The sequence below is a fragment of the Odontomachus brunneus genome, unplaced genomic scaffold (genome assembly GCF_010583005.1).
Source record: "Odontomachus brunneus isolate Ranch 3 - 2012 unplaced genomic scaffold, Obru_v1 Obru_scaffold_083, whole genome shotgun sequence".
In the NCBI taxonomy this organism is placed as follows: domain Eukaryota; kingdom Metazoa; phylum Arthropoda; class Insecta; order Hymenoptera; family Formicidae; genus Odontomachus; species Odontomachus brunneus.
This window is the reverse complement of record NW_022639533.1, coordinates 320,018-345,828: the sequence shown is the minus strand read 5'-3', so window position 1 is coordinate 345,828 and position 25,811 is coordinate 320,018. Positions and strand designations below refer to the sequence as shown.

The 25,811-nt window shown below is 39.6% G+C and overlaps 2 protein-coding genes across 12 annotated transcripts in view; one reads left to right on the top strand and one right to left on the bottom strand.

Moving 5' to 3' along the window:
* The window catches only part of LOC116847852, a 31,515-nt gene extending 11,350 nt beyond the window's left edge, over window positions 1-20,165 (top strand). For all 11 annotated transcript variants that reach the window (XM_032823303.1, XM_032823314.1, XM_032823312.1 and 8 more), the window contains 13 exons: window positions 903-8,338; window positions 8,887-9,017; window positions 10,017-10,847; window positions 11,208-11,328; window positions 11,805-11,941; window positions 12,032-12,175; window positions 12,261-13,562; window positions 13,990-14,426; window positions 14,486-14,719; window positions 15,047-15,964; window positions 16,050-16,179; window positions 16,325-16,643; window positions 16,914-20,165. In XM_032823303.1, the coding sequence (XP_032679194.1) occupies window positions 903-8,338; window positions 8,887-9,017; window positions 10,017-10,847; window positions 11,208-11,328; window positions 11,805-11,941; window positions 12,032-12,175; window positions 12,261-13,562; window positions 13,990-14,426; window positions 14,486-14,719; window positions 15,047-15,964; window positions 16,050-16,179; window positions 16,325-16,643; window positions 16,914-18,751 (13,978 nt within the window). In that variant the 3' untranslated portion in view covers window positions 18,752-20,165. The remainder of the gene's footprint in view (window positions 1-902; window positions 8,339-8,886; window positions 9,018-10,016; window positions 10,848-11,207; window positions 11,329-11,804; window positions 11,942-12,031; window positions 12,176-12,260; window positions 13,563-13,989; window positions 14,427-14,485; window positions 14,720-15,046; window positions 15,965-16,049; window positions 16,180-16,324; window positions 16,644-16,913) is intronic.
* A 390-nt stretch (window positions 20,166-20,555) lies between these two features.
* On the bottom strand, window positions 20,556-24,316 carry LOC116847853 (T-complex protein 1 subunit zeta). The gene is made up of 7 exons (XM_032823315.1): window positions 23,972-24,316; window positions 22,945-23,536; window positions 22,308-22,643; window positions 22,158-22,223; window positions 21,788-22,010; window positions 20,925-21,093; window positions 20,556-20,834 (listed from the first exon to the last, which is right to left on the bottom strand). The coding sequence occupies exons 1-7, from the start codon at window positions 24,106-24,108 to the stop codon at window positions 20,762-20,764; spliced, it is 1,596 nt and encodes a 531-aa protein (XP_032679206.1). The 5' UTR covers window positions 24,109-24,316; the 3' UTR covers window positions 20,556-20,761.
* Between the last annotated feature and the right edge of the window lie 1,495 nt (window positions 24,317-25,811).

Here is a 25,811-nt window from a genome sequence, read left to right as displayed (position 1 = left end):
ATATTATGTTATACTATATACTATGTACTATATATATATACATATATATATATATATATATATATATATATATGTGTTATAATATATATTGAAAGGAAGTGCAGATTATTATAAGCATGATTGTGTGAAAATGTTTGGCCATTTTGTGAGGTGTAAAGCCGCGCTTCTCCTACTTATATATTTTTACTATAAAACGTTTATATAATATAGAAAGTAATATATGTGTATGTATATATATCATGCGTCACTGATGGCCTACGCTACATTTTTTGTTCAGATTGTTCAATCTTTTGATATCAGAATGTAAAATAATCATAAATATCACGAGTTGTATGAGAATATCACTAGACGCACGTCACTTGATCCTTTCATTACGAAGAACGCTCTATATATCCGCCTTTTAAAGAGGGGTGTTTATATTTAGATAGACATATTTTGGCATATAATAATAATAACTCAAAATTTTATGGATACGAGATGTGCAGAACACTTTGCATTAGACAGCCGTATATATTCGTTATTCATAAAAAGAGACATGTACGAAAGTTATATATAAATTCGTGTGAGAATTACAATTATTTGCATTGCAAATAATTTGCGTTGCGCGTAGTGTTAGTTCTGTATACTAACATATAATTATTGTGTTCCATACACTGTATATGTATTGCATATCGTATCACTTTCAAGCGTGCTGTAGCGAAAGGGTTAACAAATATAAAAATGCAATGTGTATCATAGATAGTTCATGCAACGTAAATGACGAAGTGTATGTTGAAATGAAAGTTGCTACATATTTGTTTAGTGTTGTCCTTGTATTTACGAGAATTTGTGAGTAACGCTTCACACGACAGACGATAGATCCGGAATCAAGCAGACGAGTAGTAAATTCTCGTGACTTTCAGTTCGTCGGAAGACGGCAAGTCGGATCCGAGTAAAAAAACGGAGGAGTCGCCGAAGTCGGCGGAGAAGGATAAGTTTGAGGAGACGCCAGCGAGTCCGGATCCCTCCGTCAGTCCGGACTTTGGATGCCAAATTCTGCCCATAATAATCCCCACGGAGCGCAGTACGGACTTCACCAAGGATAAAAGCAACATGGAGCAAGGCAACTCGAAGATTCCGATAATTACGATCACAGAGCGCACGGGAATTATTAACATCTCGTCGTCCGACTCCAATCATTCGGACGACGTTGTGTTCACCGAATGGGACATGCTGGAGGAGTCGCAGAAACATAACACCAAAACCAAAGGCAACGATTGGCAACCACTAACAGCTTCCGGTCACGATGTAGCTAGCGCAGCCAAGTTGGTCAGCAATAATCTGCCGCAGAAGGTCAACAACGACAGCAGAGGCTACTCGATGGGTTCACGTTCAGACATACCGACCGTTCCGGTACCTTCGCTAGGTGGCTCCAGGCGATTGTCGTCGGTGCTCGAGAAGACTAAGATTCTGAATATGGATATAACCTTAACGAATGTCAGACCAGAGTCACCAGTGAATGTCCCGGAAGTGCAGCTCAAGTCTCCCGATCCCGAAATAATGTTCTCGCGGTCTAAAGTTTTATCGCCCAGATCGAAGGACAGTCACGGCAGCCCGAGAACACCGACGAAAACACCGATGCCGCTTTTGGTCTCGCCGCCACCAATCTCCACTGAACCTCCGCTATCTATAGAAGACTTGGAGGAGCTCTTGGGCAACAGTGACGAGAAGAAGGGCGAAAAGAAAAGTGAAGATTCCACAAAACATAAGAAAGACTCTAGGCAGGAGACAAATCTCACAAAAGACAATAAGGTCTCGAAGGAGCTCTCGCTGTCGTATTTAGCTGCCGAGAGGGAGAGCGAGAAACAATGGCAAGAGGTGGACAAGCACATCATTAAGCTTAGCAGAAAATGCACGTCGAACGTGATCAACGCTACTTCGGCTATGATTGCGAAGATCGATAATAAGTCGAGCGAGATCAAAGGACCGCCCGATCATCGTCTGCCTCAGTCGCCTTCCACGAGTTCTAAATTTGAACCGCGTTATGCGGACAACTACGAGAGGCATCCACGGCAACGCGACACTCACAATCACGAGAACACGAAAGAGAAGCCGACTACACCCGAAAACATATGCAGAGTGCCGGATCAAGAAGCGTCTTTGATTCCGATTCTTCATAATGTAACCAGCAAAGTGGATGAAAGAATCGGTGTTCCGTTATATCAGAGACGTCCGAGCGGGCTAAAGGAAGGCTGGAAGGACATAGCTCCGTCTAGGTCCGACAATGAATTTGTGATAGAGGGTACCGATTATTATAACATGCACATGAACCAGGAAAGCAGACTAGGCATGAATCAGTTACATTGGCCTGTACCTTCAGTGACCACCGGCGACCTCCCATTTGGTAAAGCGCAGTGGGCACCTTCCACTTACAGCGGAATGGCGAATCCGCCGATGCCACCTTATCAACATCCGATGGGCATGTTTATGGGTGGAAGTCCCGTGGATCATACCGCGGCTGGACCCAGACCGCTGAATCCTCCTGGACGACCGCAGGACCTGAGCCACGCGACGAGGCCGGAGAATATTCGTGATGAAATTCCTTCTCTGATGTCCACCAATGTCTTTCCGCCACAGTATAGAGGTTTTCAAATGGGTCAAGGCTCTTATGATCTAAACTTCGATAGACCTGCGGAGTACTCTCACGCGAGGTCAACATGGGACAGTTCCGCTGGTCGGGGTATAGGTGAGACTTCTTATAACAGCGACAACATGATTCCGTGCGGAATTGGTATCATGGAAACTTCCACGGGATCTCCATACTCACGATGCGACACACCTTGCCCATGGACGCGAGACAGGAACAGAGGCAGCAGAGGTCGTGGGAGGGAGAGTTACTACAACGAGAGGAATAGAGCAGAACTAAGACCTAACTTCAACCGCGACGTACGTCGGCCTGATTGGCCACGAGACAGCCACTCCGATCGCGAGAACTCCAGTCGTTTCAACCGCGATAACAGGAATGCGTTCGAAAGGGACCCACGTGTTCGCATGGAGCACAACGTGACGACCTCGAGTCAAGCCAAAGAAACCAGCAGCAATAGCAATACTTCTGCCAGGGATCCCCGTCTTGCCAAAGATAAGCATTTCCCGCCAACGAAAGTCAAAGACGCCGTTCACAATGAGAGGGATCCGAGGAAACGCTTGCAACCTTCAGTGACGTCTCCAATAGCGCTTTCGGGGACCCCCAAGAAAACGATTAACAAGGAGAAGTTGAAGCCGCAGAAGTTGCCGGAGAAGCGCGTCGATTCGGAGAGCAATTGCAAGGAGAAAACGGACAAATTGCCGAAGGCAATTGCAGATAGGATGCAATCGCCATTGGAAAGCTTGTATGGGGCAATTGATACCAAGTCCAGTCATAGCGGCGGCCTGCAGAAGTTCAAGATTCCTAAGATTAAGCGGCCAGAATCGTCGCAGCCCTCGTCAACGACGAGTCACGTCGATGAAACGAAGAAAGCTGGTGCCGTTGCTTCAAAGTCGTCACGCTCCAAAAGCGATGGCAAGAAAAGCAGCAGTACCGCTGTTAATTCGACATCGCTGTCTGAAAATTTGGACAAGGATGACGCAATGGCTGAAGTTAGCAGCACTAGCGGCGTAACGGACAGTTCGGACAGTTCGCTCTTTTCTAAACACGTTGACATCATGAGAGAAGACGAAATCATTTCGTCTCTTGTCGAGGAAACGAACAAGAGGAAGTCTTCTACGACGCTTGATATCAAGTCTATCGAATTTATGAAGAAGAATCGAAAGGATGAGTTGGAAGCCGACGGTACAAAGTCCAAGGACGAAGGAGTGACGCAGGAGTTGATTGAGGCGCTCATCAGGAAGTCTTTCGAAAGTGGTGAGGGTAAAAAATTGGTCGAACACGCAAAGTTATTACAGAAGCTCGGGGAAGCGCTGCAGGCAAAGAAGCTGAAGAAGATTCAGAAGATCATTGAGTCTGAGTCGGAAAGTAGCAACTCTGACAAGGATGAGACTATCGGGCCGAAGAAGTCATTGACTAGGAAGAAGAGGCGAGTGATCATGTCAGACAGCTCGGACGACGAAAGTCTCGCGGAGCGACTAAACATCCTAAATACTAGCGTTAAGGCGAATAACGATAGAATCGAGTCGGTTTCCATGACATCTATGGACACTCCAGATTCTACCAAGGATTTCACAGAAGATAAAGTCGACTTAACGGCATCTGATCGTTTGAATGAAGAGTCAACTGGAAGTACTGATAGAAAGAATGACAGTTTATTGGAAGATCTCAGGGAAAAGAGTACTGTTCAAATGAACGACTATAATAAAATCAGAGAGTCAGAGACAAACGATTCGCAATTAGAAAATAGTAATAAACAAGACAACATTACGACGAAATATTATAACAATGATAATAATGATCTACAATTAGAAGACAGTCTAGGAAAGGAAAGTAATCGATTAGGAGATAATAATAAAAGCATTGATATTTATTCAGAAAATGACAAGCAACCAGATAGTCAATCAAAAGACGGAAAGAAGGACGAAGCGAAAGATCAGCCAGTTAATTCAGCTCCTTCGGAAAAAGTACAAGACATAGAAGAGTCATTAGATAAGGGCGAAACAGACAAGACGGAATTTGTCGTGGAGAAAGATGTCGATGTTTCGAGCGACAAACCAAAGACAAAAACAAAGAGGAGAAATTCCTTAGAGATGTTGCAAGAAGACATCCGGGAGATGTTTATCAGCGATGAAGTAGTGACGGCAACGGGTTTCCGAATGTGCAGATTATCGAAGGAGAATCAGTTCTCATCCGGATCGACGGCAACAAGCTCTAAGAAGGACGAGACGTTTAACGCCTCAGTTAGAGAGTCAAGTGTCGAAGCAGACGAGTCAACAGCGAGTAATGTCAAGTCCAAGAAGACTCTTGCTAAATCCCGCAATAGCGGGGAGTCCAAGTCCAAGAGCAAAAGCAAAAAGGACGTTGCCCAACAATCGACGCGTAAGCTACGTTCTAAAGAACCGAGGTCCGACAGCGAAGAGGACCAACCGCTGGCGTTGCGGGCAGACTGGAAGCTAGGTAATAATAGTAGTAACACATTGAAACAGGAAGAGGTCGAGCAGTCCAGCGATATGTTGCGCAAAAGCAAACGCATACTACATAAGGAGCCGCGGGTGCTCGTGGAGAAGACTGATATTACGAAGTTTGACTTGTCTAAGGTGATGTTTGACAGTTCGTCCGACGAGAGTTTCAGCATAGACGTATCCGAATTGACAGCGGCGGTAGATATCTCCCTTCGGCCGGACAAACAGTCCGATCAGGACTCCGTGGAAACGATCGTGAACTCGAAGCCTCTACAGAAACCTGTGAGAAACACGCGTAGTTCGAAGCTGAAGAAGACGAAGAAGAAAAGCGTCTCTTTACTCACCGACTGCAAGAGCGATGATGGGATGTCTTTCACGGACGAGAGCATAATATCAGATATCTCTATGTCGAGCAGCACGACCGCAAGCAAGAAAAGTATAACGAGAGCAGGGGTCAAAGAGGAGTTATTGAGCAACATCCTAGTGGGGCTGGTGCCGACCGCGACAGAAAAGAGCATGACTGACAAAGACAATGAAGCGGACGTTGAGGAAAACCCTAATTCTCCACCACTCGTTGAAATAAACGCGAAGAAATCCTCGGTGAAGAAGAAAAAGAAAAAATCAAGCTGGCGATTGGGAATATTGAAGAAGAAGAAGAAGAAGAAAAACATATCGGCAACTTCTTCCAAAGCTGGTCAAATCGAATGCGAAGATATGAGCAACGAAATTGATATCTCGATGGACAAGGTGGAAGACAGCACAGCGGTATCTGGTGATAACAACGTTACAATGGCGGAAACTATTTCCAAAGAAACTGCGGGTAAACAACTGGCGGACGATGTGAGCGTGGACTCCTCGTTGAAATGCGACAACGTTGTCCAACAATCCGCGAATACGGACAATTCCGACGTCACTACAGATCATCACATGGAATCGAATAATCTCACCTCCATATCGAAACGTTCGAATGCAACCGAAGAATCAGTCTCGTGCGAGTCGATTCATTTGCTTATGCAAAAGAAATTGTCAATAGGAACAAGAATGAAATTAGACACGAAGGAAGCAAAAACGAAAGAAGCAAAAATGAAAGAAGCAGGAACAGAAGAAGCAGGGACAGAAGAAACAGGGACAGAAGAAGCAGGGACAGAAGAAGCAGGGACAGAAGAAGCAGTAACAGAAGAAGCAAGAACACAAGAAGCAGGAACAGAAGAAGCAGATACGCAGCCAACAGAAACAAAGAATACGGAATGCGTGATCACCGAGCCAAGTACCGGTGATCAAACGACAGAAGAGGTCACCAAGATAGCTCCGTCGACGATTGTATATGATGAGGTAATGGAGGAACTTTTTCGCAACATGAACCAGCGACTAATAAAATACGCGTGGACCGGTCAAGATAGGTATAAGTGCCAACTGTGCTTCTTCTCCGGTAAAAACATTGTGTATCATTACAAAATTATTCATCCCGACAAGGAAGTCCTCATCGCGCGATTCAGGTCGGTTGACGCCGAAGCCGCGATACTGGACGCTGAGGAAAGTGTTAAGGATGAAGCTACTTCTTCTTCGACAACGACGAATAAGATGTGCAAATATCGATGTAGATTTTGCTGGTTCGAGACTGAAGGCGCGGCTGATATAGCGATCGAGGCGTTCTATGAGCACTGCACCACGCACACAGGCGAGTACAGGTACCACTGTAAGAGTTGTACTTACAAGGCAGTGGCGAAGGCCTCCATGAAAACTCATTATTACAAAATGTGTCGGAAGATGAACGACACATTCAACGAGGCCATGAAAGAGGACGATATACCGAAGGAGAATGGCGTTTACGGTTACTTATGTCGCGAATGCAACTACGTGCAGCTGAAGCGAGAAAACGTAGAGGCCCACGCGAAGTTTTGGCATCGAGACAAGACAGACAAAAAAATTTTAAAGATCAATATGTCGATGTTAACCACCAGTAAGGCCGGGAAGGACGTACAAGAGCCGCAGGAATGCAAAGAAGCTGCGAAGGAACCATTCGCCGAGGAGATTAAAGAAGAAGTGAAGCCTCAAGTGTCAGAAATCGAAAACGCAATGTCCAAAGACACACCGATGGACACAGAGATAGACACGACCTCGCGAGTGACGGACATCATCGACGTGACGGAGCCTCAGGACAAGAGCGACGATAACGGTGATAAAAGCTGTGATTTGCAAGAATCACAAGCCAACGACGAAACCAAGCAGGATACCGATGTGAGTTCGAGAATGTCCGTTCAAGGAGAACCCGACGGACCGGTGAACACTGGCAACATGAGTGCATTTGTTTGCCCGCCCGAACTGGAAAACAAGGAAGTCGAGATACAGTTGGAACGGAAAAAGAGGATGCAAGAGATCGTTGATAATATTGGTATCAAAATAAATAAGAATCTTTCAAAGTCGAGTCTGTCTATAATAGACAAATTACAGAACAAGATGCGGACAGACACGGTTGCTAGTCCCGTCAACGAACACATCGAGTCGGCGAACGTTTCGCAGCAAGCAAACAACGAAAAACCGTTGTCAACCGACTCGACTATGGATTCATCGAAACATGAGACAGATAAGATCACCAATGAGAGTCCGTTGAGTCAGTCAACCGATTCTCAAGTGGAAGATCTTTTGTTGACGGAACAATCGGTTGACAACGACAAATCGGACACGGCGAGTAGCAATAATGCGGACAAGGCGGATGTTAAGATCCGCGACCCGCTCGTCATCATGGATCCGAGTAAAAATTCAGAGAGTGACGGTGAGATCAGTGATGCTGAGACCGTACGGCGTTCTCCGGTCTATGAGTCTGATTCTAGCAGTGAACAGTCCGATTCAGAGCCGACGGATGTTAATATGATTTTGAAGGAGACCTCGAGTATCAACGTGTCGTCATCACGGGATCCAATGTTAACGACTATACAGAGATTAGCTGCGCAACTCCAGAGCGCCAAGCCATTAGAGGTGCCTGCAGCTAAAGACGTAGATGTCAAAAGTGAGCCCGTTTTACCGACCTCGACGGCCTTCCCGAAAGCACCGAGTGTTATCTCGATCACTAGCGCGAAAACTTCACAAATGAATGAAGACGCTAAGGATCGTGGAATGACACCGCCGATATCGAATATCGACGATTGTGCACCAAAAAACTTCCTCAGGTTCAGACGACTGAGCGGTGACATGTTGTCTCTCCCGGCGTCGTTGTCGGATAATCAAGAAGACATACAAGCTTCCGGTGTTGGTAAGTGCTTGAAATGAAACATAACTTACGTCATCTATTATTTATTTATTTACCTTGCTGTACTTACGGGCAATCCTTGTAACAATAAAAAAAGGGAAATAGGAAATAAAAAAAACAAGAATAAGAAAATATTATGTTACGATAATTGTATTCTAAGTAGGTTAACTAAATAGCCAAACTTGTGCAAATAGATTTTGAGCAAAACCTACTGCAAATTTTTGGTGAAAGGCAGCAAATCCAACATAGGATTTATTATATCTAATTATGTTGCCAAATTGTTGTCAGAAATGTGTCAAAGCCTGCTAATAGGCAATCCTAGCAGATTGGCAGCAGAAACCGAGCAAACCTGTTATGCGATAGGGTATCTGTCTGAGCTGATAGCTATGGTTTTAGTATGGAATTCTGATGAAATTTGCAGCCAATCTGCGCGCATTCGGCTATAAATTTGCTTATTGAGTATATTAATTAAGATTCTTAAAAATCTCGTTGATTAAGATATTCGAGGGATGCATGTGCAATTGTACTAATGGAGAACATTTTATCGCTAGATGAAACTCCGTCAGACAACGTAGTAGATGTATCGCAGACTGACACGGAAGAAGAGTGTTCGTTCTTAAAAATCGAGAATGTAGTGAGCCTCGCGCCAAATTCTGAATGCAATGAAGCTGAAAGTCCTATCGTAAGAAAATCACATAGTATTTTGACTTTGATTTTTGAAATTATTTCGAAATATATGTAATTTATTCCAAATAAATATTAATATAACTTTACATAAATATAAAAAACCAAAGGCCAATATTGTCAAATATTGAAATTGTGCGATGTTACCCAACAGAAGTGAATAATACTTTCAGTAAGTAATACCTTCAGTAGTGTCATATAATGATACTCATTTCCGAAGATAAATCTCTAATCATTTTATAATAATAAAATTTCATATAATGATACTTATTTCCTAAGATAATCACACATAATTATCTGGCTGTGCGTGCGTGCGCGGTCCATGCCGTTTTTTATGCGATTATTTTAATAAATATACGAAAATTTTAATTTGCACAACAACGATATCACATCTTATTATTTTTTCTGAATTTATCAAAGATGCGACATAGTTTATTTGATTTTTCAGTCATAAGAGTTGCGTCGTCTAATTTATCATTGTCACATAGGTTAGATTTATCAATTTCGCCTTCTGCAATATTATTATAGACTTAAATACTTAACTTCGAAATAAATTTCGTTTTTTTTTACAAAACACTATAGAAATGTAAGGAATAATGAAATTATTTTGATCGGAATCCAATTCCGAACAAATCTATAATAGCATTGTTGATATATTTTCAAACATTGCTCACGTGAGTGTCATTAGGTTGCGTTTGGGAACTTTCGAGTTGCATCCAAATAACAACGTTGGACTTGCTCGGAAACTATTCCAAACAAGTACACCTTGGGTGGAAGATTTTTCACCGTGAAATTTCAGAATAGATTTTATATATATATATTTTTTTTTTCGTTCTGAAGAGTCTATTGGCCGAAACATGATTACAATTCGTATATTTTCTTAATAAATCTAATAATCGCCCGCACATTGACATCAGCCGTTATTGACCTTTCGATTTTTATGCCGATTTATTTTGTTATCGTTGCAATTTTTAACATCTCGATATTATATTCTTAGATAAACGATATCAGAAAAGCAGTGGAGGTCGTTCCTGTTAAGAACAAGAACATACCGTTACTCAAGAAAGCGCATCAACCGTTGATATTGAAGAAGATGAACATTAAGACGCATCTGTTGACGAGTAACGTTAACATACCGATGGTGGCACAGCCGTCCACGTCGGATACCATGACGCTCATTCCAGTCACCAAATTGAATCAGATGCCTATCTCGACAAAAACTGTTACTACTCATCTGGCTACAAATTTTGTACCCATACATCCCAAGCCGAAAACCATACCAAAAGCCATACCAAAAGCCAAGATATTTACGTTAGAAAACGCAAAAGTCGCTATCCCCCGAATCGCTCCTTCCGCGAAGACCTCGCCGACGTCGACGCCGACGCCGACGCCGACGCCGACGCCGACACCGACGAGCACAACGAATTGTAAGATATTCAAAGTGCTGCGAAATTCCACAACAGTTGATGATAAGAATCACGCGTCGATCGCGTCTTTCATGGCTAAACTAAAATCCACGGATGCATACTGGTCCATGTTGCGAGCGTCGAAATTGATTCACTTCTACAAGTGTATGTGCCGCGATTGTAATTTCACGACCGATTCCGTTACGTTATTTTGTCACCATTATAACCAGCACTGTGAGGATGCTAAGCAGCAGAAAGTCAAGACGCCGTGCGATTATCAGAAGTGTGTTTATTGCTCCACGCTCATGCTTGATTGGAATGAAGTGAGAATCCATATGTGGGAAAAACACAGCTGTTGCCGATATCAGTGCGGTTACTGCTTCTATCGTGCTGCTGCGGCGTGTTACGTACTACAACATCAGGTACTGGGCATTAATTTTATCTATATACTTGATTAGCCTTATGATTGATCGAGCTTGATTTATATTCATCGATTATTTGATTTAATAATAGAGAAGAATAAGAAAAACAAAATAATAAGAAAAAGAATTTCAATTGTAGATTTTTATTATAGAGTGTTCAACTATAGAGTGTTCAAAGATCATCATACAACATTTTAGTGTAGTATAGTAGAATCCAACATCCTACTATGATATTAATACAGTCTATAATATTGCACATACTATAGTCTAATATTATATTGTTAATAAATTATTTATATATATATATATATATATATATATATATATTATTAATGAATTATATGTATATATTTTCCCCAGACAACTTATCATCCTAATACTAAATACTATATGTTATTGGGTAAAATGGGTAAGGATATTTCAAAACAAGAAGTGATAAACCGTTCCAAATATGTGCTGCCATTCGTGTGTATGTCTCATGGTATGTCTCATTGTTTTTATCGTATAATGCGCTTACTATTTTTGACATATAAATGTACAAAGACGCGTGGATACAAAAGTTTCAAAAACAGAAAATTAACATAACCAATCGTGTTATAAAAATAAAACAGAAATATATTTAAAAAAAAGGAAGAAGATTGAACAAAAAAGTGTGCGTGTGCGTGCGTGCGTGCGTGCGTGCGTGCGTGTGTGTGTGTGTGTGTGTGTGTGTGTGTGTGTGTACTTTATCATATATAAAAGAATCTATATATAATCTTTGAAAATTATATTAAAATATAGTTTATATACTTTGTTTTCTTTCCTCGCTATCTGCATTAGCCGATATAAAAAAAAACTAATAAACAATTTCACTATTACTGAAAGTATAATGTCTCATTTGAACATTATTTTAGCTTTTTTTCGCGACAATGTGTATTTATCTGCTGTATAATTATTGGCCGATGATATTATTTTTAGATTGCGGCAAGACCTATTACTTACCCGAATCATTTACTATGCACTTAAAATCAGCACATTCGGGTTCTAAGCTCTTCCCCTATTTCAAATGTCATTTATGTAAAAGCTCATTCACTACGGTAGCACTGATTATATCTGTAAGTACCTTGTACTGTACACTTATTGATTTTCACTTAGCAAAAGTAATTGTATTTTGTTTGTAAAGTAATTTGTTTTAATACTCACAGCACTATAAATCGCATGGAATTGACAAATACCAGTGTCTATATTGTGTGTACGGTAGTGACAATACAAGTGAAATGCTCGAACATTTGAGCGTTTGTCATTGCAATAAACTGCCCCAAATACTCGAGCGCGCGCTTTCTTCAGTGGTATGATTATTAAAATTCACTTGATTATTGTGAAAACAAATTATCTATCACACTATTGTTTCATTCAACTGCAATTAATTTTCAGGTGATAAAAGAAGATGTTATAAATCAACTTCTTATACGAACTTACAACGACAATGGAACTCTTAAAGAAAATACTCAGAAACCAAACGATGGCGCAGCCAGTTCCAAAGAGGATGCACCCGCGGGAGACGCATTAAAAGTTCAAATTGCTGGAGGCACGATAAAGATTCTTAGGTATAAAGACCCGACTGTAGCTCAAACTACATTGAGTCAAGAAGGAACCGGTCCAATGAACAATACGACTCATAATACCCTCGAAACAATGGAACTAGACAACGCAGAAGCCGCTATTAGTACTTCCAATATTGTAACAGAACAGTCTAAAGACGCGTCTCTCGTTGATGACACTAACAAAGACACGCATAACAGTACTACATCATCGACAAAACAGAATTCGCCGTCAAAGCAAGACGAACTTCCATCAAGCAAGTCCGACGAGAATAGGTCGTTGCTGATACAATCCCAGAAGAATAAGCCGACCAATCATGTGAGGAAGCAGATTCTCAACGAGTCGGCACTGCTGGACGATTCTAATGCGACAGATCCATTGGACTTTTCCGATGACCTTACTTGCACCGACGAGTTTATCAACACGAATCTCCTTGACAGTCCCAATTTCCTGAAGAATCTTACATCCAACTCCAGCAATGCGTCATTCTGCAAAAATGATACGGCGATAACTAGTGATAAAACTGAAGACAGTGACATCGAAATCTTAGAGAATATCGAGAACTCGAAAGTGGCCGAGAAAAAGAATGTCGAGAAGAAGAACGTCGAGAAGAAGAGCGTCGAGAACGTTGCGGATCAAACAATGGAGCAGCTGCAGTTTTCCGAACAGACGACCGAAAAGGAGGAGCAATCTGAAGATACTACCGGAGATAAAGATATATCCAACACGACTGCAAATTTCGACAACATAGCTGCGCGGCTTTTGACTTTGGAGGACATCAAAGACACTGGCTTCACAGGACTCGACCTATACAAATGTGGTTACTTGGAATGCAATTTTGCGACAACGACTGCGCTGTTATTGAAGAAGCACATCAAAGAGTGTGCTTTCATTTCGAAGAATTTGCATTGCGCACATTGCGCAAAACGTTTCATCAAAATTGGCTTTCTTCTGGAACACTTGAAGATACACGGTTTGAAGCGTTTTGGATGTTCCTTGTGTAAAGTTAGGTATCCGGTCTCGTATCAGGCAACAGCTCACATGAAGACAAAACACAAATTTCCAAACGCGAAATTGGTACCGGCGGACCCGACGAATCCATCGGTTGATGGTCTTTTTATTGTACAGGCAATTGTGAGTCCCTTTTTTGTAACTAATTTTTAGTATTTAACAAAGTATTTAACAAAATAATTTTTAGTATTTAACAAAGTATTTAACTAAGCAAATTAACTAAGTTTTTTAACAAAGAAAGCAAGGCTTGTGTGAACTTTGATTTCTTAACTTTTATTCACATTAAAAGCTTACTGTATTACATAGGACTTTCTCTCTTTGATTTTTTTCATTAAATATACCTAAGAGTCTCTTCTCTTTTTTTATTATAGTTATTAGTTATTATTATTAGTTATTAAAAAGAATTAAATAATTTAATAACGTATTTAATAATTATTTAATGTATTTAAATAATTAAAAATTTATCTAATATAACTACACTTTTATTATCAGCTATTATTCTTTTCTTTGAAGAGTTTGTGTAATTCTCTTATGTGTGTAATTTACACAGCGTTTTGGAAGTGGCGAACGAAAGACAAAGAAGCGTAGAGGCCCGAAACCCATGGAGCCCGAGATCGAGAAAACAGCAGCAGCAGCGGTTGCGGTGGATAACGAAAAATTATCATTCAATCCCAATGAGATTGATCTATTACCGCGTCAGGCGATTTATCTTCGGGAAGTTCAGTGCGCCGTGTGTCCATATACTACGAAGGTCAGGACAAACATAATCCGGCATCTGCAACTTCATGCAAAGGACCAAACTGTGCCTGAGACCGGACCGGTGAATCCCGTTCCTTGTTTAGACAAAAAGGAGAGGATGTTTGACAAAATGGTGAATTTGGCGAGTAGCTCGCATCAGAATGGTCGAATGGGCGCGAAACCGAAAGAAGCTATCAAAGAGGTCGAAGAGGATATCGCTATACCGAAATTTGTACCGGAACATAAAAGGTACGAATGTGGACTGCAAGCGCAATTACAAAGTTGTCATCTTATTTCTGCCTTGACAGATATGTATGTGGCGTTGCTGAATGTAATTACCTGACAGTGGATGAAGCTATGTTGAGATATCACTTGAAAGCTTTGCATTCCGAAGAGCCGTATTTTCGTTGCCCACATTGTCCCCCACCGTCACCTGGTCAAGAAAGCCAAAATATAGCGATTGATAAAATGGGCGTACATTTGAAAATGCACGACGCCAGACTTTATAAATGTTCACATTGTAATCATCACCATTACCAAAGGTTTGCATATACTTATGACGTACTCAATGAGTACTCATATGATCATATTATGCACATCCTTTGACACAATTTTTAGTTAAAGCACAAATGCGATATTATTATTTTAAAACATTTGACAAGTATGACTAGTCTATATTTAGTAATGATTATTGATATATTGATGAAACCAAGTTCCGAAACGCGATAAGATGTTACAATTGTTCCTGTACAAAAAGACCAGTATGTAGAAATCAAGGTGACCACATTACTTGTCATATGTTTTATGACTTTTCTTATCGACTTCAGTGCACTTTCTATGCTTTCTGATAGTTTTAAAATGTCATCCAGGTATGTCGTGGAACGTCATCTTACCGACAAACACCCAGAAAAGAGACCATTTGTCAAGGTGATAAGAGAACTCGATAACACAGAAAACATATCGCAGCCGAACCAGGAGGAAAATGAGGACGAGGTACCGGATCCGGATGGTAATCATTGGAAATGCAATCTCTGCGACTTCAAAAGCGCCTACAAGGCCGAGATGAGCACTCACGCCGCTACGGTTCACGACGAGAAGTGTCAATATAAGTGTGCTTTGTGTTCTTTCAAGACCAGCGGAAAGATCATCTTTGAGCAACACATAAGCAGCAAGCACGCTTACGATCCCAATGTCGATTTTGTCTTAGTGTATCAGAGGATAAGAGGAGTCAACAAACGCAATACGGAAGTCGTAGAGCAAAGCGGACAGGACGAACCTTTTGACACGACGCCGCTCTGGAGGAGAGACATGCCACGAATACGGCATATCCGTGGAATTCTTCTGGAAGAAGAAAACGAAACACCGAGCGAAATAACATCCACGAACTCGAAGGGCGTGACTTTGGGCAAGCGTAAGAACGAGACAGAACTATCGACGAAATTGGGTAAAATAAAGGTGGCGAAGTCAGCGTCCTTTGATGAGAACAAGCAATGCAAGGAGAAGTCTAAGAGGTCTCTCTCGTGTGAGAAGCTGTCCGAGGAGACGGAAAGCGACAACCAAAGCATAAAGCCACAAACTAAATCCGATTCACGCGGCGCCACTGAAAAAACAGCCATCGAAGACACGGGAGGGAACGCGACCGAACTTAGCGACTCGGACGTGGGTAGATTTGGACCTTATGGCAAACCGGATGGCAATATGTACATTTGTACGCTCTGCAATCAGTTCAAAACGAAGTATAAGCACGATATGAGAGATCATCTTTACAGGGAACTAAAATATGCGAGGTAAGCGATTGAAACTTAGGATTAAAATTTGTGATTTTTGCTGCTTTTTCGAATGTCCCACTAAGAGAAAATTATCTGCCTTTAGGTGGCATTGTAAGGCTTGCGGATATTTGTCAGTAAATCGCAATGCATTGATGCAACATTTTACGAAACATCATAATGGAGAACGTCCAGATCACGAGCCGCTTTCGCCGGACAATGCAATTGAAGATTGGGTATGTTTATTGAACTCCATTAGACCGAGAAAAGTATTTTGTGCTCTGATAGATATGTAAATTTTCCCGAAGCAAATTTGAAAGATAAACGTTAAATTAATTAAGAAAATTAAACATTACAAAGAAGATGCTATTTAATTTACAGGTAATAACTTTACTAAAGAAACAGACAGATATGATAAAAGCAGGATCTCAAAAGTCTAGTTCTGTCAGCAAAAATCCAACAGTGCACGTCACGAATTCGGACGTTGTCAACCTACTAAAGACGACCAACACCGATACGAAAACTGTGAATCTTGCAACCACGATAACCAATTTGCAGAACGACATTCTTCAGAACCCCGATAGAAACATAGATGAACTTGACGACGGTGATAGTAGAGACGACGAGGATCTCGTGATTGATATGAAGGATGACGAGTTGGATAGTAGCAGGAGCATGGATATGTCCGAAAGCGATAAATGTAAGGTTACAGAATTATTCGCTGTTCCAGTTTTATTAACCGTAGATCTATATCGTAGTAGTAAAAATTTAACGTAGAGAAAAGACGAGAAGCTTCCGGGTAAGGATTTAAAGATAAGCTGAGGGCAATGTAATAAATAAGTTGGCGCGAATTAGTGATAAGTAAGTTAAGAAGACAAGTATATTAATTTTGTGGCCCTCTCACAAGCCACAGTGTATTATGGGAGCCAATACTTCACTATCATTACTAACAATAAACTTTCATGCGCAGCTTTTGAGAAAGACGAGCTGAAGACTAAACTGATATGCAAGCATTGCAACTTAAAGTTTGATCGACGTCGCGGCTTCAAGCTGCATGTTCAACTGAGGCACTTGAAGCGGCTCGGCTTTTTATGTCCTTACTGCGACCGCAGCACTAATTCGGAGCAGATGATACGCCAACACATGCGTGCCAAACATCGAGACCGTGAAATGAAGATTGTACACAATCCAGCTGCAGGTGGACCCGAATTGACCAACGAATTTTGGGAGAAGGAGTACGGGCTGGTCTGCCCACTGAAAATCAGGAAGAGGCGTAAGTCAAACGTAGATGACACAAAGGCAGACGATAGAGGCAGCAACAAAGAACGTTCCGAGGGATATGAATGCGAGGTGTGCGGCTTCACGGCCGCAAACTACACCGGTCTGAAGTCGCACATGCGTTCGCACGTTGTCAAGCACATCAAATGTCCTTATTGCACGTATAGTTGTTCCGTGAAAGCTGAACTAGTGGAGCATTGGCAAGTAAATCATGAACATCTGCCGTTCCTGACACAAGTCCCATTGGCTAGCTGTTCGTCTGGTGAGTCGAGTGGTAACGGGTCGTCGCAAGTTAAAAAACGAAACATAGACATCTATACGGACGACATAGAAGAAGAACACATGGAATCTCCCGACGAAGATGATACAAACATTACGGTATATAGCTGCACGTACTGCAACAACCGTAGTCAGTCATTGGTGTTCCTCATGCGACATTGGGATCTGATGCACAAAGAGGGATCACCTAATGTGCCCAATGCAAACAAGACGACCAGTGGTGGTCTGCCGTTCATGTACGGAGAGTGTCAGATGTCTGCGAGGGTATTCAAAAGAGAGCAAATGATGTCGATGAAGTTGCACAGGAAGAAACTAAGTGAAACGATAATGAAGATTGCCGAATCGTCATGCGACTTCGCAAAGCAATCGGAGGAGAATCCATTGTGCAGTTCCTCGGATGCTGCGGCCGGCCAAGGATGGATCTGTCAGTGGTGCCACGAGCTCTGCGAGACAGATAACGACATGAAGACTCACCATAATATGTTCCATTCACACTTACCGTCAAATTTTAAGAAGCAACAACAGCAAGAAGACGAGACGAGATTCGTTTGCAGCGTTTGCTCGTACACCACTACTTTTCTCGCCACGATCAAGAAGCACGTGGTCAGGCATGTGAATCTATTCAAATGTAAATATTGCGATGAAGCTTTCAACACGCCGGTAGGGGTGTCCGCGCATAGTTCAGAAAAACATCTGGGTCTGCCAACCAAAATCGAGAGCATCTCGAATTTCGATGCGGTCGTGGACAAGTTGATCAAGAGGTTCAAGCAGAGCAATGTGGCGAGCGACGGCGATAATGTCGCGTCAAAGAGCGATTTCAGTCAGAATAGTATTCGAGATGTCGTACGACCAAAATCGACTGGTCACGCAGTTGCGAAGAAGTCCACGACCAAGTCGATCGTCCCGTACACGAAACCGAGTCCCCGTGCGTTCAAAGCTGTCGCACGTAAATCTACGAATCCGTTGCCGAAGCACTTGCGCGAGGCTACGACGAGCAAAGTCAGTCAGCGCAGCTTGGTCATGGATACAGAGTCTGACGAAGAGACCAAGAGCAAACGGTCCTCGCATTATGGCGTACCGAGCGATCCTATTAATCTAGCCAAAGTGAACACATACATGATGCTCGGTGGTCACAGCATGAAAGTGAGCTGCACTACTCTCGCCCAACTGATCAATATCAACCCGAAAGTGGTGCTGAAGGACATTAAACACGACCCCATACACGCCAAACTCTTCTCACAACACATATAAATGTCTCTCGATTATTATTTTACTTTTCTTATTTCTTTTTGTAGATAAACTTCATTTTTCCTGTACGGCTTAAACCTGGAATTTTTGTATATTCGTTAAATAGCGATGTACTACCGATTATTATAGAAATCCATTTATATAAGTGAAACATCAATGAGAAAAAGCTCGGGTTTTATTATGTCAATACACGATGCGATTTGCTTGCGATAGCGAGAGTAAAGTAAAAATATATCTTAACGTTAAATTGATATTTAAGTTGTCTTTGTCTCTTTGCTCTGCTGTCACATTTCTTCGTATTATATAACGTATACATATGGTAGAAGTGATGATAACATTATGTATTAGATAAAGAAAAACAAGCGGTAAACGATTAACGTTATTGTAATTGGTAATCTTAGGCCTGTATTAATAGTTGGCACTTAAAGTTTTCCCCACGTAAGATATTCCAATTTTTATCCGGAGTTAGATTCAAGGTTTTAATTTAATTATGATATATGTAATGTTTATATCTAACAAATTTTGCGATATTATTATTATGTATAATATCGCGATTTATATATAATCGCGATTCAGTTTAAAACTGTCATTTTATTCAATTAAAATCTCAGTATATCACTTGAGATGAGTTTCAAATAATGATTATTAATACGGGCCTTAATTACAAATTTGTTGTTTCGAAAATGTAAATGTTCCAATGTGAGGTTTTTCTTTGCACACGAGAGATAGCACTCTCTGCTAAATTAATATTTGTTTTTTTTTAATTCACAAATATATTGTAAAGTTATACATCACGATAATTAACAAACATCAGGACGACAGTAACGAAATAAAACTATTTTTAATACTACTTTTATAAAATCTTTCTCGTAATTATACGTTAGCCGTTCGTGTCGAGTAACATTGTGTAGTGTTTACTTCGTTCAAAATAGCAGCACAAGTACTTATAGCCGATGTCAAAAGAAGTGAATGTGTCACGCACTTATATGATGTAAATATGTCGTTTATCTCTTATTTTTTTGCGAGATGAAGGTAAAGCTGGATATTTAATTTAAACTCATGTGATGCGCAATTTCACTACTGAATATGCGCAATATGTATATAGATATGATATAAATAAATCAGGATAAGACGAGTTAGCGCATATAATAATAATGGAGCATAACCTGTACTTGTGTATGCTCTTAGTAAGATTATTTAATTTAGTCTCGTATACCATTGTTATGATCATACTTTTCGTTAAATTGTTCATTTAATATATGATAGAAAACAGCAAGAATCAGGAAGATTTTCTATGAAAAGACAAGACTGACAAGTGTACTAGTACAGAACAAGTGTATCGTACAGAAATAGCTTTTAGAAAAGACTGTAAATAATGTGTATTATACTTCAAATAAATATTTTTGATTTTTATAAATTGTCTTGTATGTAATTTACTCTGTGTATACGTGTGTGTACACACACACATATATACACACACATGTGTATATATATATATATATATATATATATATATATCTCTCTCTCTCTCTCAACTCTAATAAAAAAAAACTTATTACATACATGTACCTTTTAATTAAGAAAAAAAGGAAATACCACAGCAAATATAATCGTTTCTATAGGATCATAAACTTGTACATGTCTTTGCACCGAATTTCCTTTTGGTCGCTTAATTTATTTCTTTTTGTTTAAAATATATGCTCACATTATTCATACAGCTATGGATTTATACTTTCAAAGACACTCCATACATCACTCTTTCAGTTTGAATCTTACCTTGTTATGAATTTGATAAGTAAACGAAATATTCCTTACGAAAGCATTATTTTATTAACATTGAATGTATTAATTATTGTATTAAACAGTTATATTAAAAGCAAGATTAAGTGACAAATTCAGTTAACAGGTACAGTGCAAAATGAATAATAATTTAGTAATTTAACTTTGTGTGAAAAAAGATTTAATGGTCCTTAAAATTTCTCAGTTCCACAAGAAAAAATTGCGTCACAATATTTATCCTTTAAGTGAAGATAATCCCGCCCTCATTATTTCGTCGACCAGAAGAAGATTACTGGCAATAATTGTGCTGAAAATTTAAAAAATTTGCATATATGATGTGATTATCCACTTAAATATGTAACATCAAATTTTGATAGCATATCATAATAAATATTACCAAGAATTGATAATTTGTTTCTTCACATTGTAATTATCATAAATCCCAACATCCGCAGGTTTTAAAGCTTCTCCTGTAGATAGATCCAATCCTACTGCCTCTCCTAAAGTAGTACTTTCCTCAAATAATTTCACAATTGTATCTTGCGAATCGAATCCACTATTAATAGCTGGAAATATAAGGAATAAAAAGGATAATGATATAGCAACAACATCAACATCACATTAATAAAAGTAATCTGATTAATAATACGTTTTTACATTGAGAAATATATATAAAAAGATATATTCATAAAATGACATTGATCAAGCAATTTGTAAAATAGTCTGAATATTTTCCTATTCTAATAATCAATGAATAGCTGTAAAATTAACAACAAAAATAAAAAAAAAAATGAAAAAAAATTAAAAAGAAAGGTTGCATGTCATATTAATCTTATGGTTATTTATTGACTGTTAGAGTAAAAATAAAGTGTTTGGACTATTTTATATATCAGCTTCATCGATTGCGAGTGTTATTTTGTGGATGTCTTTTTATTTTTATATATTTTGCAGGGATTTTGAGCGTGTATTTTCTCGCTTTCGACATTATCAATCAAGAGTTTCACAGCAAATAGTTAGGAGCCTCAAAAAAAGGAGCTCTTTTGTAAGGACAAATTTAGACATGAAAGAAACAATCAGTAAGAGTTTTATTGCAGTTATCAATGCGCAATTATACATGATAAACAATTAACACTACGTAACAAATAACCAGACATCGACATTTCACTTAATAGATGATTTCCTTCAATGCACCAATAACTGCGATAGGGCTTTTATCTACTATCTCTTTCTTACGTTTAGATTAATAAATGTTATATTTACCGAGAGTCTTCGGAATGACGAGTAAAGCCTCTGCATAGGCCTGCACTCCTAGACGTTGCTTTCCTTTAACTTTCTCTTTATACTGTTGAAGAGTTTGACTGGCTGCAACCTCGAAAGCACCAGCTCCAGGAACGACTGCGCGATCGTCAATGGCATTTTTTACTGCCCTAAGTCCATCGCGTACAGCATCTTTTAATTGTATCAGCGTATGCTTATTCGGTCCCTGAATCACACCAATGCATCAGCAATTATTCATATTTGTATTCATATTTGTATTCATATTTAATATATTCATATTTAATATATAATAGTAATAACAATCTATTTAATCAATTTAATATATAATAGTAATAACAATCCATCGCTTTACCTTTAACAGAATGGTGACAGAATTTGGTTTTTTGCACTCTTCTATAAAAGTATATTTAGTCTCTCCCTAAAATGAAATAGATGAAATATTCATTATCAAATTAACCTTACGATAATTATTAGAGCATGCTTTACGAAAATAGAGATTTACCAGAACATGTTCATATACAAGGCCAGCCCATCCTAAGTGTTCTTCTTTTAAATCATCCACAGAATTCATGGCTACACCACCACACGCGAGCGCCAAACGCTCCATATTTCTGCGCTTGGCTCTACGCAAAGCAATGATGTTTTCCTTCGCGAGCATGTCGAGGGATTGCGGGTCGATTCCTTTTTGATTTATCACGACGAACGACTTGTCTGTTCCATCGCACAGCTTCTTCTTCAACTCGACAATCTTCTTCACGCGATTATCGATGAACACACGTTCAGCAGCTACCAATTTTTCGCGCTCGTCGGCTGACTTGTAGAAGAATCCACTGTTCACCTGCAAAACAAGAATTCAAACTATGCTTTTAGGTCTCTTGAACATATTACACTATGACTATAATTAATTGTTATTTGAAACTTACCTCTGTGAGATACTTAAATTTTAATTTAGAATTAAACGTTTTTCAGCTAAATCACAATTACAAATGTAATGTTACGTATATTATATGATTCAAATAAAAAACTTAAATCTCTAAATCTAGATTCAGATCAGAGTATTTCATATGGGATAAGTTTTAAGTAATGACTATTGATATAGACCTATATTATATTAAATTCTCTTTTAAAAGCACACTTACCTCACTTTTCTCATATTCCAGACTCACATTGCAGGTGAGAATGTATGCATTCTCTAGTCTTTTTGGCATATCTGGATGTCTGGCTCCATGATCGGTGACTATGCCACGAATCAGAGTGGTGTCGATTGCTGTTCTATGTTGCATCTCCATTAATTCGACCATGTGCAAATCTATTTCTTGATCCTGCTGCTTAATAGCCAATACAGCATCTACGCAGATCTCAGTTAACTTATCAGCTACAGTATGGTGGACCTTTGTTCTAAGTGAAGTTCTTGCAACATCCATTAGATTCTGCTTAATGGGTTCTATTGGGATCTTCAAAGAATCTAAGATTTCTAATGTCTTAGCACGAGCTAAGTCAAAACCTTCTGTGATCACTCTGGGATGTAGTCCTTCACATATGTATAAATCAGCTTGCTTCAAAAGTTCACCAATAACTAGCACAGTACTAGTGGTACCATCACCACTCATATCATCTTGAGCAGTGGATGCTCTAGCTATCAAGGACGCTGTAGGATGTTGAATTTGCATTTCATGTAGAAGCACATTACCATCTTTGGTAATTTTGATATCTTTAGCTCCTGAAACCAACCTGTAAATTTGACCGATTCAAAAAATATTCTCTTTCAAACATCTTTGTGATTAAACAAGGACTTGTACTAAATTAAAATTGCTAATAAGCATATATTAGTTAATACTTTATTTCTGCTCATATTGTAAATATACAAGTGTCGTAATTGTAAAAAATAAATGTTAATATCTTGGAGAAGGAAAAAGAGTTAAAAACATTCAAAAAACATCGACGCCTTCTCTTGTCGGTACAATCTATGTACGACATGTCCAAATAAGGAGAATAAGAAACGTCAGGATATTGTATCGTGCCACATTTTGATGATCGGAAGCCGAAAGCAGGTTGGAAATTTTATTTTGTGATTGTTCGCGCTCAACATTACTCAGTACAAAGGAAATCGACGAAAATAAGACGGAATGAGGAATAAAGCGAACATGTGAGTCGGCGAATACGTACATCTTCATGGTTCCCTTAGGACCCAAATTGGTTTTCATCACATCCTGAATGCCTTTGGCAGCGGAGATGTTTACCGCTAACGCTTGTGCCGCTCGGGCAAATTCGGCTTTCGGATTCAACAGACTGATGGCCGCCATTGTCGCAAGTATCTATCGTTCTTTGAAATTAACAAACGCGGTGCTTCAATTCCGCACCTTTTCGATATCGCTGAGCAGGCTGAGCTGTCTGTTAAAAGGCAGGGCCGTTTTTCAATATACGTGCATCGCGCAGTAAAAACGCCTTAAATAGGTTCAGTGTCGTATTTTCAATGGTGCATCAACTACTCGTAAACTTATAGCATGTTCGACTAGCTGTGGGTGCTTATGATAACGAGAGTAGAGCGAGTGAGATCTGGATCCGAAAGAATAGTACAATCTCCCATCTACAACTGTAATATTCTATGGTCTGCTCTTGCTCCTGCTTTTGCAGTCTCATGAACACAGGAGCAGATTGAGTTCGTCTCACGAACAACAAAGGGTACCCTGGTAGCACATGTTGGTTTTATATACGTTTTATAAATGTATGTAACGTTTTATTATCGTTTGTAAAATATATTAAAAACGTTTCTTAAATGACACGTTACTTGGGTAATGTATCATATTTAAAGTGTATTAATATTTTATCTTAAATTTATACTTAGATGTGTTTTTCAGCTGAATCAAGATTATATATAATATGTCACATATTTTATACGGTTCAATTAAAATAAATTAATCAAGCTCTTTGCAATCTTTGATAATTGCAATCTGACCATCTGATGTGAGACAAGTTTCAATAACTATTAATATAGGTTCAGTCCTTGTTTAAGGAAAGTTTGAGAATCTCAAATAATTAATAAACTGAAATATATTACATAATTTTTTAAATAAAGAAAAAATATTAATACACTTTAAGTATGATACATTACCCTTTGTTGTTCGTGAGATGAACTCCTGGGACCCGATGCTTGAAGATGTATGAATGAGATACGCATGCGAACATCTACAGTATACGTAAGGGTGCGTTCAGATTCCTCATCCGGGTGCACTCTATTACTAGAAACACTATAGTATATGTGACATATACTATAGCAGTTCTAGTAATAGAATACACCCGGGTGGGGAATCTGAACGCAGCCTAATGTGAACATTTTCGCATGCGTATCTCATTCGCATACCGTCAAGAATCGAGCTCCTGATCTGTTTCTGTGTTCACTAGTGGGTGCTTTCCTTTCAGGGTGCGTTCAGATTCCTCATCCGGGTGCACTCTATTACTAGAAACACTATAATATATGTGACATATACTATAGCACTTCTAGTAATAGAATACACCCGGGTGGGAAATCTGAACGCAGCCTCAAAGGAAAATGGTGGTACCAACAAAAACCCCTAGGCAACAAGTTTAATTTCTGCCGATTAATGATACTGTAGAAGTAGCAAGTCCATGAATTTTGCGAAGTCGTTTTGACATATGTGTGTGTATGTGTCAAATAACAAACTGTCACTAATCCGTAGAAATTAAAATTGTGTTACTTAGGGGTTTTTGTTGGTATCAACATGTTTCCATTTAGTTTTCGGAAAAATGTCGTGTAACCTACGGTACGTCTTACGTTACGACAGTTGTGTGCTAGGGCCCGTTCTACAATACATCATATGACGGATTCAAATGTCGGAACGCAATCAATGGTTCAATCAGGAGAACTCGTCTCGAAAAACAAATCCTCTGATTGGCTCATCGATTGCGTTCCGATGTCCGACAGCGACATACGAATTGTAGAACCAGCCGAAGGCTCTAATCTGTTAACTTATGTCGGAACCGTAAA